This window comes from Manacus candei, unplaced genomic scaffold (genome assembly GCF_025592945.1).
Source record: "Manacus candei isolate 608988 ecotype Guabito, Panama unplaced genomic scaffold, ASM2559294v1 h1tg000072l, whole genome shotgun sequence".
In the NCBI taxonomy this organism is placed as follows: domain Eukaryota; kingdom Metazoa; phylum Chordata; class Aves; order Passeriformes; family Pipridae; genus Manacus; species Manacus candei.
In genome coordinates, this window is record NW_026138120.1 from 893685 (window position 1) to 911686 (window position 18002).

Genomic DNA, 18002 nt, shown 5'->3' on the forward strand with positions numbered 1-18002 from the left:
GTCAGGTGTTGATCGCTTTAACGTCTTACTAAGGGCTGTCAGGAGGCTTCCAAACCCAGACAGTCCCATCCAGGAGTCTGTTAATTATGTTGTGTCAAGCTAAATTAGCCTGCTTTCTGCTTAGTTTTATTTTTGAACAAATAAAACTTTTCACCTTGAAGTTTTCAGGAGGAGTTGGGGTAGGGAATGACTCAGAAAAGGTACATGTTATAAGTATTGGTGGTTACTTTCTCAGGAGATAAGCTCTGTAATTAACTGATGTCTGCTAACAGGGTCTTCCAATTATGATATATGGGGAGGCTTAACAAATTGGGTTGTCTGGGTCACAGGTCTATAATTACTCTTAGTAATATTTGCTCAGAGACCATCTCAAAAGTTGTCAAACACTATTCAAGAATTTCGTTAGCCCGCATGTCGGCAGACCTCTCAAGGAGCAAACAATTTCTGAAAGACCATGTGCTACCTACATGTTGTGAATACTGCAAGAAAAAGCAAGCACAAAGCCTCGAGGAGTCCTGATAAGGAAAGAGCAATCTCCTTTCTCTTTTAACCAAATTTATTCAAGATGTCGAAAATATTTTGAGGGATAACTGGAATTGTAGTGAATCTGAACATTTACATATAAACTATGACATTCTTTGTTATCCAAACAGACTATTGAAGTGTTTCATTAAAAGGTGCATCACACTGGCACATTATGAGTCACATACAAATTTATTGGCATGTCATAACCGAAGTACAGTGAGTGAGTTTTGTGAGAGGAGCAGTTTTAGAGAAATAAGTAACTTAGTACATGTGGAGAAGAGAGGTGTGCTGCTGTCTAAGTGAGGTTTTCCTTGGTTTATACCAGGGGCAGCTAGTTTGAATCTTGCCACATCTGTTACAAACCCAAAGAAATTATTTTATGCTGGAAGGATTTGGTTCTTTTTCCTTCAATTGTATCACTTGCTATAATAACTGTAGCATAAACAAAATGGTGATTTATAATATCTTCAATTCCACTGAGACATACTTCAGGAACTGTCAATTGCTGTTATAACTTTTCAACGCTGGAATTCCATAATTCTACCTGCTTTATGATTTAGTCACAAATAGCGTTTTCAAACTAAAATAAACACTATAAAGACTTAATTTTCTGGTTTTGTAAATGCTTGTTATTACTTTTGATTCTGATGTTTGAAGTTTTCTTAGTTTAATGTCTAACAATAAGTTTGCATAGTCACATTTTTGAGGGACCATTTTGAGTCTTTGATCATAGTATGTAAAGTGAATGAATAAGGTGATGCAAATACATATGTTAAAAGAGATGGTAACTCGTGTGGGCATGGAGATAGATGTATGTGACAAATTATGTGTGTTGCAGAGGCTACATTAGTATTTCTGCTCAAAAGTTGTTACAGTTTTCAATACATTTTCCTTACAATGTGAAAAGACCTGTCTAGGATGTGGCCCATGTTATGAAAGCACAGATTTGTGTTCTCTGGGAAAAGCAGTGGTCTAATTTTTTTTTCCCAAAACCATCATCAGAGGTGGCTGAGAGAATGCAGGCAACAAGAAAATCTATAAATAGGAAATATAACAGTTATTTTGTAATGTGTAAAAATTTGTATTACAAAACCAGGAGCTGATAATATAAGTGTACAAAACTGTGAAGAGTTCAGAAAGGTATGTTTAATCCTTGCAACTACATGTTCAAATGTGCAAAATTTTTTTACCAAATACTGGATTTTTATTTATCTCTATTCACACGTGAAGTGTGAACACAACCAATGTAAGAGCCTTCCTTTTGGTCCTTTAGTAGTGGCACTCTGCCCTGACTAATTTGAATGCTCTGCAATGCTTCCCACGTACTGACATTGCCAAATCTTTTAGAAGTAGCATGTAGGGGCCCTAAGTGCTGCACTGAGATACTCAGGACTCTGGCCCAGGGATGCACAGTTTGGAAAAGGTCAGGAGAATAGGACTCCTGCGGGTAATATGCCACCTGCGCATCACACAGGTAGCTGAGGTGCACAGCGGAGTGGATTTCACTGAACAGTTCTTCTTTTCTGTGTCAGGCAGTTGCTTGGGCTGTAGCATCCAGAGGATCCTCCACAGGATTGCTGGCTTTCCTTAACATATCTATGGGTTCATTTTGGTGGGTTTCGTAACCAAGTTAAGAAGAGAACTGCAGCTTAGTGGGGTGTTTAATTGTTTGTAATTAAAAGTCTTAGTCATAACTGTAAAACAGGAGTTGATGAAGAGCTGAATGGTCTAGTGTAAAGTAGTCTCTTCTGCAGACACCTCTTTTCAGGCATTCTCAGCCTGATTTCTGCCCACCCAGTGTAACATCACTGACTGCGCTGCACTTACTTCTGATTTACACCAGGGTGAGTATATAAAAACCTTTGGAGCATTCAAGGCCCATGTTTAACAAGTAATTTCTGCCTTTTTTAGTACAATGAGCTGACATCTCAGACTGTGAGAAGTTTGAGCTCTGGATCCTTTGCTGTCACAGTATCAAAGTTTCTGTTTTATCACTGGCCTGTTTGCTTAAATTGAAGATTTTATTCTGATGGTTATTAATTTCCATGTGTTCACATAATCAGGCACTTGTGAACTAATAAAATTCCAAGTGCAATACTATATTGCTGAAGGCAGTGAAAGCTCAACATGACATGAAGACTCTAATATTCAAACTGTAATACAAGACAAAGAAAAACTGTTAATATTATTCTACTCCATTTTCAGACTTTTGATAAAGACCCTGTCTGACTCTCTTTTATCAGACAATTCAAAGGAATACATGACAGGGACCTGCAGGATTGGACCCTAAGAAATTAAAATATTTTAGGATTATTTCAGTTTTAATAAGGATGTTAAGACTTTGCAAAGTTCTTGCAAGGATGATCAATGAACTGACTCGTTTCCAAGAGAACAACAATCTGCAGTGCTATAAACCTCTATAATGTTAGCACTTTACAGGTAAGGAACCCACATTCCCTGACAGTGTTTATCATTCTTTTTTTTGTTGTTGGAAAAGGTTTCCATCCATTTTCTTTTTCTCCTTGTCCTTCACAGTTTCATATAATTTAATTTCCTTGCAGTATTACAGTAACTCTTGACAAAAATAGAACATGACACATTTCTAAGCATTATTGACATAGCAATAGAAAATAAGAAATTTTTGAGGGATTTATTTTGGAACAGAGAGTAAGTCACAGGCTGTGCCATGTTGATGTACTATTTCCTCAGGTGCCATCCTGGCTGGAACAGCTCTGCCAACACACAGTCTCAGTTCTGTTTAGTTTTTCAGTAACAAACCTAAATCAAATCGGGGTAAAAAACCAAGAGAAGAGAAAATTTGTGGGAATTTTGACTCTGCTGGCAAAACAAGTCTACATGGGGGAGAAATTCCCAATAAAAATTTAAAGCCTAGTTCCCTAAGGCTTTTCAGGGTGGTGTAGAAATATTCAGGTATTCTGCTCTGCCAACCTGTGAAACACAGCCTCACCTCTGTGCAAGCTCTAACATAAATTCCTGTTAGCTGCACAGGAGATAGTTTTGTGGTAAAGGAACAACCCATGTACTTGCACTTGCAGAATGTTTTCTCTCTGAGGAGTGTGGAGAAGTAAGGTCAGCAAACTGTGTGCATTACATTTGTATGTGCTACGCTATTACCAACCGATCACCTAAATGGGCATGGTTTGGGGGTTTCTGTGCAAACAACTATTGCAGAATTTCTTACGAAACACAGGCATTTTTTATGAAGTGTTGAACATCCATTCGTGAAAAATCACATCCCGCCTGAGACATGCTTTTTATCACAAAGTCACTGTTTGTAAAATCTAGATGATGGGCCTGAGCTAAAATGAAAAATTAACTTTTTCATTGCTTTTTCACATTGTATTTCATGGTGGTATTTGTTGAGTTAGATAATGGTAAGTGAATGAGGGTTCATTTGGGTTTTACTTCTGGAATTTCAGTAACTATTAGTGCTCTTAATGAAGTAAAATGTTACTTTAAATTGTTAGAGTCTTAGAAGAATAAGTTTGTTTGGAAGCAACTTTATTGACTTCAGTAGGATTGATCTTGGTAGAGTTCATTTTGACTTACCAAATATATTATTATTTTCTGAGCAAGTTAATAAGAAATGTGTGTTAAAGATGCTTCTTTTATAGTTAGAGGGGGAAAAAAATCCAATCAGCAATTTAAACTTCTCTGATCTTCGAAAGCACTTGTCCTGAATTTGGTAATAATTAGGCACTGATTGGCAACCTTCTTATTCAGATAGGTTAATTACAGTTGTACGTTGGAAGGGAAAATGTTTCTCTGTTGGCTCTTTGCATTAGTCTCAAATATTCATGATATCAGATAGGGAGAAGTATGTACATGTCATGCCCAGTTCTTACCTATTGCTCTGAACTTTTTAGGACCATTTAGGTGTATGTTCATCAAAGTTGTTTGATGTATACTTAAGATCTTGGAAGAAAAAGGGCCAAGTTACGTGGTAATTTTGGCAGTCCTTTAGTTTAAAATGAGTGAAATAAGAAAACTAAGATCTCATTATGAAATCAGTAATAATTCTGCTTCCCAGTAATAAGAACAGATATTAGAAAGGGTTACTATCTTGTTACTGACTTCAGAAGTTTTACCGTATTTTAGCTGTGCTGTAAAGAAAAAGCACATTTTACCTCGAAAAAAAATAGCAGTTAATATAAGTTAAAAATAAAATAATTTATTTTAGATCAAAAAAGAATGGCTTATTAAAGAAGGTATATTGACCATATTGAGGTTTAGGGTGCATTAAGCAATTAAAAGATCATACAGTTTTTGTTGTAGTGGCATTGACTTGTTCATAGGTGAGCCAAATTGAGCAGAAACCCTCCTTCTTCTGCTGCGTCTGTTGTCAAAAAAGATACTCTTCTAAAAGTACTCTGTTACTGAAACAGAAAAGATAACAAAGCAAAATAGCAAAGCAATTAGCTTATTGATAATATATAAGCAGTGTTCTTTTTACTGATTATATTATTTTGAATTTTCCCACCTGTTGAACTCAATAGAAATTACTTCTTGAAATGACTGAAGTTCAGCAAAGCTTCTTTCTCATAAATGCATTACCAGGCAGTGGGGTGGATTGTGTACGTGTGGAAGGCTGGGGAGATTCATGCGTGTAATTCTGTAAAACAAAATCAATAAAGCTGATGACAGATTAAGTTGCTAAATTTTGTAAAACTAGACTACTGTTCGGGTCATCAGCACAGCACTATTGGATTTTCTATGGTTTAATGCTGAAAAACAGGATTATTGATTTTAGGATTTTCAGCGTATCCCCTCTGGGAGTTCTTAAGCAGTCTTTATAATTCTTCACACTTAAGTTGACAACTACAGTGACATAACTGTGTCCTCGCCTTAGTAATCATTTTCTAATCATATTGGAAAAGACTGGAAATGGTTTATAAAATGATTATTCCGGACAAACAGGGGAACAGGAGGGTTGTCGGGATGTCGCTTCTTTGTCTGGTGGTCATTGCTACCTGCCTGCCATCTTCCCTTGGAATTAACTTACAGTCACAGATTAAGACCTTTGACTGTCATAAATCTGCTTCCCAATATGTTTGACTGGCAGGGGAGTTCACAAGCCGTCCCAATATAAATAGGATTTTAGCACATCAGGTGCCGCTCCGAAGTAAAACGGGCTGTTTTGCAGTCGACTTTGTTGGTGTATATTCATCGCTCCTCTCCCGACCCATGTGTATGCATGCCTGCGTGTGTATGCATGTGTGTGTGTACGTAAAGTAGAAGCTGAGATAGGCTAACAAAATGAACTACTGTATGCAAGAAATATATGAAGTGCACCCAGCTGCTGGTAGCAATTGCTACATGCAGTCCACTGATTATTGCACATATATTGAAGAGAATCAGGGTTACAGCAGTTGTGATGCTCAGGTCCTGCACAGTAACAACATATATATGGAACAGGCCTGGGCGGTGAATCAGCCTTATACCTGTAGTTACCCTGGAAACGTGTTTAAAAGCGAGTACTCTGACATGGACATGGCCCTGAATCAGTACAACCAACCTGAATATTTCACAGAAGAAAAACCTACTTTTTCTCAAGTGCAGTCGCCATCGTACTCTCAGAAGAAAGGTAGGGGCATTTTATTTAAATAACAAAAAAAAAATAATCTCTGTTTTTGTTTTTGTTTTGCTTTAAACTTACAGTTGCATCAGTTGGCTCAGATGCATCTTTGAATGTGAAGGCTGCCTGTTCAAAATTGAAAGCAGCAGTAATGTAGGTTGCTAGGTGATCGTAAGGTTTTCTGTGAGCGATGAGTATTTCCAAGCACTTTTTCTTAATCTATAAGAGACATTTGCAAATACATTGCTTATTTTCTTCTTTCTGGGGCTATTAAGTTTGTTTGCTATTCACCAGTGAGCTAGATAAGAAAGTTTCTCTTCTGAAATGTCGTCATTATATATTCTATGTCTTAAAGCTGTGTTTCTGATTACATACAAATAGTATAAGTCCTCGTTTTCAGTAAATGTGAACTCTGTTTACTCAACAACTCAGGCAAAAGGTTTTGAAAATAGAACTGTAAATATGTAGGGGGAAATGAGTTACTGTCTTCTAAGTGAAAACCATGTAGTTTCTGATTATGCAGAGCAAAAAAGACTGAGAATTCAAGAATATGCCTGTGTAAGAAAGACTACTCTGCATCCAGAAAGTTGATATAATCAATATGTTTGTGAAGGGCAATTAGAGTGCAATGTCTACTCCCTCTCGGGGTTAAATTGTTTTGGAATTTACTCTTTTGCCTTCAAGTATGTAAAGGGGATTTAAAAAGAGCCCCAAAATACCAACAAACACTTAGAAATGTTTTCGGTGTGTTTTTTTCTGAACTCAGCCAAACTGACGCATACAGAGTATATGTCCTCCGTGTTTCTTTAAAATCACATTATTAAAGAATAAAAATAAACAGTCTATTATACCACAATAATCTTTTTTTTCTGTTAAGACCAGATTTTCTGCATGCAGTTATCCAAAAACCAGATGAATCTGATGTAATTAGGTGGATAGGGAAAACACCATTTACTACTTTTAAGGTAGCTTTGTAGTGAAAAGTAGACTGTGTAATTTTATTAACTACATGGAAAACTGAAATATTTTCCTTTGGGCAGGCAATATTAATTAGTACTTGGTGCAATAAATCTGTATGGTCAGTAGAAAAATGTCTTAATTTTATACTTCAAACAGCATCATATTTCATAATAAGGAAATGGTTTTTTAAATCGTTTTCTGGGAAGCTGTAACAACATCATCAAATTGTAGACTAAATGTAGTTGTGGATAATGCATGTTTTTATGTTTTGCAACATTTTAGGTGCTTTTTAAGTCTATCTGCTGTTGTGTTTTGTATAAATGAATTCACGACTCTTTGTAGACTTTTCCCATGTCTTATTTTCAGTTAAAGAAAAAGTTTATCTCAGGATTAACTTAGAAAAAATAAAGATTTGTTAATGCAAAGTCAGTGAAGGAATATATTTTTCGTAAGTTTAAAGGTTATAAATAATAATCGATAGACTTAGGTCAGAGCTTTAAGTTTTTTCGGTACTCAGACATCTGACATCTGCTCTGTTTAAAGTTTTCGTACTTGTTTGGTTGAAAGAGTACAGAATTGTTCTTAAAAACTGTGTGTCTACCTTTGTTTCCTACCACCTCCGTTTCACTAAGAAATGGTGGTGAATTTTGGAGGAAGCTGAATCTCAAGCAGGCTTTTAATTGATCATTCACAGAGGCAGAACAATGTGCTTTGGGATTTTTTAGATCCTTATTACTGTGATAATCAATAAAAAGTTGCCTCCCTTCTGTCAAACCTTTGCAAATGCTGAGTTTGTTAAGCAGAAGAGATCTAAACTGCGTGGAACATGTGCATTTTTTTTTTTTTTAATTTCCATCTTTTAACCAAGCTATCGTAAAACTAACGAATCTTTTAATCCTGTCCTAAGAACAGAAGGCTTTTCACGGGGCATGTGTGTCTGTATTGATCCAGAATTGATTGGGGGGGCAAGGCAGTTTGTTAGAGAAGCCTTGGTAATAGCCCATTAAAACAAAATTAAGTCCCAAAGCAGGTGTTCATGAGGAGTCTTGATTGTTGCAGTTGGTATTTTTGTTAGTCCCTTGAAATTTGTCGTAATCTCAATAATATGCTGTTCAAATCAGATTGTACTTTACAGCAGCACACGGACTCCTCTTCTATCAAAACTTTTGCAAGTTACTAAATGGTTGAAGTCTTGTTTCCCCTCTGAGAAGAAAAAAAAATCAACATTTTATATGCTGAAAAGCTTTTCATTTATGAAGGAGTATTTAATTACTTCTCTATCTTTATGTTCCTTCAAAAGAATTCAGAAAATAACTTGAAAAACAAGAAACCAAGACCCCCAAAATGTGTCACTAAAGGAAAAAAAAGGTATTTAGAAAGTAAAGCTAGTTATTGTAAAATATAAGAAAGCTACTTCAGTTATTACAGTACATTAAAAACTATTATTTCCTGACTGTCTGTCAGAAATTCTGATGAAAGAATTGACTTTGAAAGAAAAGAATTGTAGTCCAGAAAATCATGAGGTGGAGGTGTAGTTTTAGCTTTGCATCTGCTTGTTGCTCCATTACCTTTTGTGCTCTAATGCATGCTGTTAAAAGGTGGTAGCACAACATTTGTGCAAGAGCTTACTGTTTTATTGAGGAAACTCTTTTGGACCTGATCCTACCCTAGGAAACAGGCAGCCAGAAACACTTTGTTTTCTGCTGTTTTCTGCATAATGCTGTGAAATCTGATAAGCAGAACAGGGCTCATCATGGTGAGAACGAGATGCTATTCTCAGTTTTGTCCCAGAGAGCTTAAACTGGAATATTTTTCGTCTCTTACGGTACTTCTAGCCACAGTGGACTTGCAGTGCTGCATGCTGGGTGGGTGATGCTCTGGGTGAGCCTGTGCCACCCCACCCTTGTGCAGAGGCTGAGCAGAGAGGCAAAAATGTCCCTGGATCTCCTCACACCACCCGTACTGTGAGGAGAAGTGCCCAGTGACAGGGCAGAGATAATGCAGTTAGGAAAGTGCAAAAGAAATATGTACAAGAGTCCGGAAACTTCAGTCTCGCCACATTTGGTGTGTGCACAGTGTTTTGGACATTTGGACAACGTGGGAAACAGGTCTGCAAAGTTAAAACAGGATGAGAGTTGGCTTTTGCTTTCCTTTGAATGGTCATTTCCCGGGCAAAGTTAATGAACGATGCCTGCAGGTGTCTATGAAGTCAGGTTTTAACTTCGGGTTCTGTGGGAGTGGACAGCAGTAAGCAAAGGCTGCTCCCCACACCGAGGGTCTGCGGGTGGGAATTCTCGAGTCGGGCTGTAGCAGCGCCGGCTCCTCAGCCCTGCGTCTCACTTTGCTTCCCAGATACCAGGTGGGGTTAATGCCGTCTTTTGTAGGGCTGTTGGTATGGTGGGAGAAAGGGTCTTTTAAGGTTATTTTTGTTGTTGTTGTTGTTATAATTGTAATTGTCGTAATTATTTCTCCTTATATTTTTTCAGGCAATTTATGTGCAGCTGAGAATGCGTACTGTGTGAGTGCTAGAGTATGTGCCTGAATTTAGTCCAAACTGCGTTCTCAGCGGTGTGAAAATATTAGAGTACTTTCTGAATAGCTAAGAAAATGGAACACGGAGGTTGTGTCAAAATGTCACTTCATCAGTGCAGGGAGTATGTGTACATGTAATCAACTTACAGAAACACTGAGCATTTGTCGTCTTGGCCTTTGTGGCAGAGCAGCTCCAAGAATGTTGACAATTATTTGAAGCTTAAAAATGTTAATTTTGCTCTTGACCACCACTCTAAGGAGATAGCACTGGTAAGAAAAATTGAATAATTCAGCAAATCATTATGCGTTTAGAATTATATGTTTCTTTTGTAATAAAGTCGATGGGAACATGTTTTCTTCTACTTTACAGTACCTTTCCATAAACAGATGAAGGATGGGAAAGTGAACTAAGTCATACTTCTCTTTGTTCAGTGAGACTTAGATTTCTAAATAAATCGCTTTCTTGCAGTACAAAACTTTGTTGATAAAACATTTAAATTTGGGTGGGACAGGGGGAAATGGCATGGTCTGACTTACAGTGGTGTATTTTTTACCTGTAGTTGTTAATGGCTGCAAGTACAGTACTGATTGCAGCAGTTAAGTGATAACACAGTTTGAGCTAAAATGTTTTCATCACATCTATGCAAAAAGCACTGTTGCTGATAAGGTTTCTGAATCAGCCCAAAGAACACAGTTAGTACATTGAAAAGTCATTAAGGGAAAAGGGGCTATAAAAATGTTTCAGATTCGATCTTTGCAGAATCTCTTGCCAAATTTTAGTAATTCCATAAATCAAAGAATGCCAACAAAGATCAAAATTGAGGAAAAGCAAGCCAGCTAGCTAACAAGACGTATATGAACCTGTTCAACAATATTCTCAGAGAAATAAGCCATTTTTCTCAGTGGGAGTAATTTAAAGGAAGCGGGAAACAAGGATCAGTGTATCAGCCCAGCCTTTCAGATCAATACTGATAAGAGCACAAACAAGAGTGGAGTATGCTTTTTCTCTCTCAGCTCTATGCTTTCACCATCAGTCTACTTAAGCTTTTTGTACACAAGTATGTCAAGGATGATATCTGGATGGTCCTTGTAATTTTTTATAATTTGCAAAGAGTTCAAGGTGACTATGGAAGCAGTAAAACAGCAATATGAATTTTCATTTCAGTTTTAATACAACTGGGGATTCTCAAGGTAGTAATTACTTTCATCTTTTTAATTTTTGTACTGCAGTGTCTAGTAAGTGAATACCAGCTTACTGATAAGTCCTAAACTCCTCATTTTAGTGTGTGGTCTGTAGGCATGCAAACCATAACAGATGGGGGAAAGAAAGATTTCAGGGAATATATTTTAATTAATAACTCTGGTAGTATACGGGCGAAATTAAAATACTGAATAATGGTCTTAAAACACAAGTGTCTTTGTGCAATAGCTGCAAATGGCGTTTTCTGCCTACAATGTGTAAGTCTGTGGTGGATCAGGAACAAGCTAGTAAGGAACATCTGGTATACAGGCATAATTTGTTTGCATTAGTGTTACTCACATCCCTGTTTAACAGTCAAGTATGGTTTGGTTCTAATATTTTTTTAAGGTGTGAGTTAATTCCCTAACCCAATATCACGTTATCTGTACAGACAGAGACATGGCAATATAAAGTCTGTGCAATGATGCTTTAACAAAACTGAAATTGGTTCTTTACTTTTCTCAAAACATGCTGCCTTTTTTTTTTTTTTTTTCTGGTAATGTGTGCCAGGTACAGAGGAAAAAGAAAACCAACCACTATAATTTTTCATGGTTTGTTTTAGTTTAAATAGATTTCTTTGCCCTGTTACATGGATGAATAGCCACCAAGTGTCTCATTTGTGTCTCTCTAACCTCTTACGCTGCGCAGGGTCACGTATGCTGCTTTAAGGTGTCGTTCCTGCAAATGGTGATTCAAGAGTGTATCCATACAGTATTAATGAAAGAGTACCTCAGATGACTGCGTAGGTTAGCAGATCTCCTTCTGTTCTTATGTCTGCTTGAGGCAAACTCATTGCGTGTTTTCCTATCGAAGGGAATTGTTCCTTGCTGTACCTCTAGAAAGCTACAGTTACAATTTTAAAAGGTATTGTAAATCGCCATCATGATTGACTATAGTGGATTATATGACATACTCATCTAGATAGGTTCAACTGGTCCTGCTGAGTACTTAGCTTTGCCAAGACAGTAAGATTAGGCAGAGTGGCAGGTGGGAGTCTGGGGAGCAAAGATGTTGCTTTAGGCTGCAGGGGAAACACCAGGCACGGCAGATCAAGATCATTCATTGTTATTCTCCACTCAAAGCAAAGATCCAAGATGGGCATTGGGATAAACATTGTCAAGTATGACTTGACAGACAGTTAACTTTCAGGATCATACAGGATGCTCCAAATGATGGTCCATGAGGATGCTGAAATGCAGCAGACAGAGGCTTGAAAGAGCAAGGAATGATGTTGGTTGTTATTGTACAGTTCAATGAGGTTGATGTTGCTCTTGAATGGTTCCTCATAGCTATTTACTTAGCAGGTTTTGACCAAGAAATAAAGGATGAAATATGAACACCAGAAGTAGGAACCTACCCAATGTTCCCATGAGATTTCTTATCAGACATTCTTCTTTCGCAGGAGAACACCTGAGTTACTCTGTCCAGCATCTGCTTTCCCATGTAGGATTTTTTATTTTTGGTTCAGAGTTATGCACACATGAAGCAAAAGTACTTGCCAATGTGAGAGACAAGTTCCTATTAGTGGTGCAAGGAGTGAGACAAGCCTGTTGCTCTGCTTTTTCCTCAAACCATTTAACAGATAACTCTGCTGTCATCCACAGCTTCCTCAAGAATCTCCATTTGCACTATTCATTTCTTTCATGCTGGTACCATGTTTAGAAAAACAGTGTTGAATTTCTTCCTGCTGAGACTGTTTCTAACTCTGAGAAGCAGCAAAAATGCAGTGAGGCTGCTTATCTACACATCTTTCAAATGAAATTGCGTAGAATTTATACGGAGGTTATACAGAATATTTGCCACTACTAGAAATTATTTGCAGTGGACATTCCAGTTTGTAAGAACTGAATATAAATCCCCTTATTCCTTTTAGAGTGATATCTGTTTGTCTGAATTATATCTTTTAAAAATTGAACCTACTGAAGGTTCAATTTTCCTGCTTTCTAGCTGTTTCTGACCCCATTAGCTGTTGGAAAGAGTGTTAAAAATATACAAAAGTGTAGATCTGTAATAGAAAGAAAAGATATGTGTATTGCACACTTTTATTGTCAGTGATTTCTTGGGATAAGGTTTTTCTATTCATGTTTCCTGTTGAATCGGTAGAAGAGTTCCAAATGTGTGCTTCCCTTGTGACAGGGGCGCAGTCCTGCAGAAGTACTGAACATAATATTTAAGTAGCTTAAGTAGGTGGCACTTAGCACTTCTGATGCAGGAAAACAGGGAGTGGTTTCATGTGAGGATACCATTTTTAATCTCTGACTAGGAGTGCTTATAGGAGATTGTCTTTTCTGCCAGACTGGAAACTGTTTCCTGGGTTGGATAAAGTCCTGAAACTCCAAGAAGGAGGTGGACAGCAGTGGTCATGTGCATGAGCTACTCTATATATTTAAGGAAGTGGTTTAGACAAGTGGTCTTCTGCTCCTCCAGCAGAACAAAGTTGCCATTACATGAACAGTATTAACCAGATCATATACTTAATGGAATATCAAGACATTTAATTCAGAAACAATTCTTAAGAAAGCAAACCAGGGATACTGAATTTTGGATGACATAGTTTATGCTACATAAAGTCTGCATTTCATGAATAGCAGTAGCCAGCAATAACAAGAAGCCATCGATCTTTGTGAGAAATTTAGGGGAAAATTCTGCATCCCTTTGCTGCCTCTTCTGCCTCCTCTATCAGCTCTATGATGTGTATGTGTTGCATGTGCAGAGGCAGGTGTGAGCAAAGTGGGGGCAGGATGAAGATAATAGCCTCTGCTAATCCCCCACTGGCATAATGTCCATTAGGAGTCAGTGATGTAAATTGGAGTCGAAACCCTGCTGTCTCTCAACCCTCAAGGTCACAGAACCAGCTCCACATGGCCACCAGTCTATCCAAGCATAACCTGTTCATCCTGAAGAAATGCAACCTGAATGTAAATCTGATCTCTTGCTGTATTGTAGACTGCTATGGTACATCAGTAAGATCTAAGCTCATTCCCCCACTCCCCTTTCAGATGCCAGTATCGGCAGATCTGAGAAACCCATACCTAGGCATGGCTTCAGAGTGCTACTACTTCCTGGCTTTACAAAAGAGGGATATATGTTCCTCTATAATTTGAGGTTCTCATAATTATGCTCAAACTAGGCCATACAAATATTTTCTGCCTTCTTTACTTTCGCCTAATCTATTCACCAGCCTCCATAATGTTTAAATGTTTTAAGCTCAGTTAATTTCAACTGTTTTCTCTCTGATTTGGGCTTTCCTTTCTGGAGAACCTCTGGAAGTATAGTCTTAGGAAGGCACTTTAATTTAAGCTGTCTGTTACTGATCTGATGCTCTGGCATGTTAGTTGCAGGAAGATGATGGCCACCCCTCTTGCAGCATCCTCCAAAAGCCTTCTGCTGCCCTGAGTCTTGTTGCTGGTTGCCTTCCTTGTGACCGGTGTCGCAAGGCCCCAAGCTGTATGGAACTGTACTGGTGTGGGGGCTGCATAAAGACAGCAAACTTGAAGTCTGGCCTAATGTGTGGTGCTACAGATGGGTTCAGCAAACCAGTGGCAATGGATAGTGTTACAAGCAGCCACATCCAAAGGAGTCTCCCTCATTGCACTCATAAATTGCACTCAGACAGTTGGCAGGTGATGCAAAACTGGGAGGAGTGGCTGGGACACCAGATGGATGTGCTGCCATTCAGAGCAACCTAGGCGGGCTGGAGAAATGGAATGAGACGAATCTTTTGAAGTTCCATCAAAGGGAAATGCCAAATTCTGCACTGGGGGAGGAATAATAAACGCAGCAGTACAGGCTGGGTCCTGACTGGCAGGAAAGTGCTTTTGGTTGAAGTACTTGGTGGCTCCGGGTGGCAGCAAGTTAAACATGGGCCAGCAGTGTGCCCTGGAGGCAAGGAGTGTCAACGGCATCCTGGTCTGCATTAGGAAAATCATCACCAGCAGGTTGAGGGATGTGATTCTTCCCTTCTGTTCAGCTCTAGTGGAATACATTGCAGTGGACATATTGGAACAAGTCCAGCAAAGGGCCGCAGAGATGGTGAACTGGAGCATCTGTTCTAGGAGGAGAGACTAAGAGAGGTGGGACCGTTCAGCCTGGAGCAGAGAAGGCTCGGCAGGGGATATCAGTTTGTGTAAATACCTGATCTCCCATACAGTAGAAGACAGAGACAGACTCTTCTCAGTGGTACCCAGTGACAGGACAAGGGGCAATGAGCACAAATAGAAATACAAGGAATTCCTTCTGAGAACAATAAAATAATATTTTCTTTTCACTGTGAGGGTGACAGAGCACTGCACGGATTACCCAGAAAGTTTGTGGAGTCTCCATCCTTAGAGGTACTCAAAAGCCATCTGAGCATGGCTCTGAACAGCTGGCTCTAGGTGGCCCTGCTTGAGCGGGGGTGTTGGACTAGATGACCTCCAGAGGTGACTTCCAACCTCAGCCATTCTGGGAATCTGTGAAAAGTTTACAACACTTCAGTGATCTTATGCAGTTATATAAATAGCTGCACTTTCCTCTCTCCCCTCAAAGGGAATCTGAGATCTCTGTGTTACATCTTCACAGGGAGATTTTTCAGAAGAAAAAGTTATGTACCGTAACTCCATTAGTTATGAGTCATATGAACACTGATTTTGAAAGGAACACTGATTTTGAAAGGTTTGTATTTTTCCCTGTTTAAAAGTTGTGTTTAGTTTAAAATTACTTTTTGGTTGCCATCAGAATTGCTTTGGTTTTTTACTCAAATTGAAAATATGTTTATGTTATCAAAGCAAATGCCATTGTGGGAAAAGAACCAAGCATTGCCAATGTTTTTCACAGTAGTAATATTTGATTTCACTTGCTGGATCTGGTAAACCACTTCAGAAGAGAAGATTTCATTCTAACACATGCATATACACACATACATATATTTGAAAGCCCACATATTTTGCCCTAAATTCAGACTATATTAAATGTTCCTGTGGAACACGTCCAGGTCAGGCATGATCAATACAGCTTGGGCTATCTGTTGCTAGTACTCCTCTGTTTTAAAACAAACAATCTGTCAGTAAATATTTCTTGCTACCAAGTCCCTGAGTCATGCTGAAACCTGGGATCTCTTCTGCAGTGTAAAAGTATATCAGTTTTTTTCTGAAATATAGAAGAGAAATATGTTGTATGTCTCCCTGCTACCTTATTATCTCACACCAAACCTTTTGAGGTAACAATAAATATTTTTTTGAGGTAGTATTTCACTCAGGAGAGAGCAATCATGTTCTGACTTCTCCCTCTTGACCAGTCGATGCTGAAACAGCCTGAAGAGTAGAAGATACTAAAGACTGTGTTTAAATAAGTCTGTAACATAGTATGAACTTTTATTCAGGAAATTCAGTGAGTTCAGAAGTATGGGACTGGTAGACAAGATCTACAGTGGATTTTAATATAAGCTTTTTATATCAAATGTATCATATCGAGTTTACATGCCACATCCTCTTTTTCTTTGCAGGGTATATACCCAGTTACTTAGACAAGGATGAGCTATGTGTAGTATGTGGGGACAAAGCCACCGGATATCATTATCGCTGCATCACTTGCGAAGGTTGCAAGGTAAATGGCACAGTGGGAAAGTGGGAATCAGAAATAGCTCTCCAGCTCCTCCATTATACAGACTTCCTGGACTGTGCTGTCAAATAAAAGACAGATTAGAAGCGAATAAGAACATCCAGTACCGTATCCGATAAGCCATATCTGGCTATGCTGCTGCTCTTCATATGCATAAGGAATATCGTTGATTTTTGCCGTGTTTGCTTCTGAAAAGAAAACAAGAAATTTAGATTGTTGCTGTTGCTGTTTTAACAGTTAGCTTTTGAATTTCCATTTTTTAATGTTCCTTTAGCCATGTTCTCAGCCAGAGTACATCAGCATGCTCCCAGCAACTCCACTGAAACTGTTTATGCAATAGCTGAGGTTCTGCCTATGGCCATGAAGAGTCTGTAGCAATTAACAGTGTTCCAATGCCTCTCACCATCACTGTGAAAAGGCAAAAATCAAAATCCCTTCCACATGCTCATACAACAGTAACATCCATCAAAGCATTGACACCCAATTAAAATAGTTTCAAAAAGATTTTGACTTCTTTAACATAAGCATACTGAAATGTGCTTTCAACCCTAAATTGCATCTCCAAAACTACATGCAAAATTAAATTAAAAAAGAGATTGCTTTGGGCAAGTAAATAAAAAAAAATGAGTAACAGAATCAGGCACATCTCACATGATTTCACTGCCATCAATTTGCATGAATAGCTTGAGATCCTGTAAGAAAGCTATTCTTTCCTGCAGAAAATAAAAAATTATTGTTTTTCTGAACAAATAGGACCACACATGCCTTGGACTAGTGTAATGAGACTAAGCCACAAAACTCTCATTCTGTTCATCCCCAACGTCTGGAACATTTTGATCCGAGATTTTGGGCTTGGATTGATTTTAGAGCCCCTCATTGCAGTAACTCTTGTGGTGAAGTAGTTGCTCTGTTTGTATAGCATTGCCCTAAGTTACATTTATGAAATGCACGGAGACCTAAATATCCTATGTATAGCAGATAGGTGTTAATATTCATAATGGTTTTATACATACATACTAGGTATGAAAAAATATTTATATCTGAAAAGAACTGTGGAGCTTAACAAGTGATTCCTACATATTTGCATTCCATATAACAAATGATAACATGGATATGATTTAATTCAGATATAATGGGAAGTAAACAGCACTGTGGCATTATGACATATCTTTTGCTCCCAGCTGAACAACTGTACCTCTTGCCAGCTTTCCTACTAAGGTTTTTGTTACTCCAACTGAAGTACTTCTTTTTATACCTACCAACTACTTTAGAGACATACCATACAACTCTACTTTTATATTCAGATACAGTACTTCTGTCTGGCGCATAATTTAAAATAATGCTTGTGTGCACAAGGAACTGAGCTAACAATTTGCAAAAAGTACTTAAATTCTGTGAGGAGCTGCATACGCATTTCAAGTTGTGTGATTTATCAGCGAAGTTATATATATCAATATACTATATATATATAATCAACTTCCAATTAATTTTACATTTACTAGTTACTTCCACTCAAAGTCACCTTAGTTTTGTAACAAGATTAATCAGGGC

The 18002-nt window shown here is 38.1% G+C and overlaps 1 protein-coding gene across 22 annotated transcripts in view; it reads left to right on the plus strand.

Annotated features, from left to right (window-relative positions):
* THRB (thyroid hormone receptor beta) overlaps positions 1-18002 on the plus strand; it is a 161301-nt gene that overhangs the window by 122124 nt on the left and 21175 nt on the right. For 20 of the 22 annotated variants that reach the window (XM_051808420.1, XM_051808408.1, XM_051808409.1 and 17 more), the window contains one exon: positions 16336-16436. In XM_051808420.1, the coding sequence (XP_051664380.1) occupies positions 16336-16436 (101 nt within the window). Of the gene's footprint in view, positions 1-3988; positions 6131-16335; positions 16437-18002 lie in introns of those variants that run through there. The other 2 variants (XM_051808399.1, XM_051808398.1) reach the window with 2 other exon arrangements.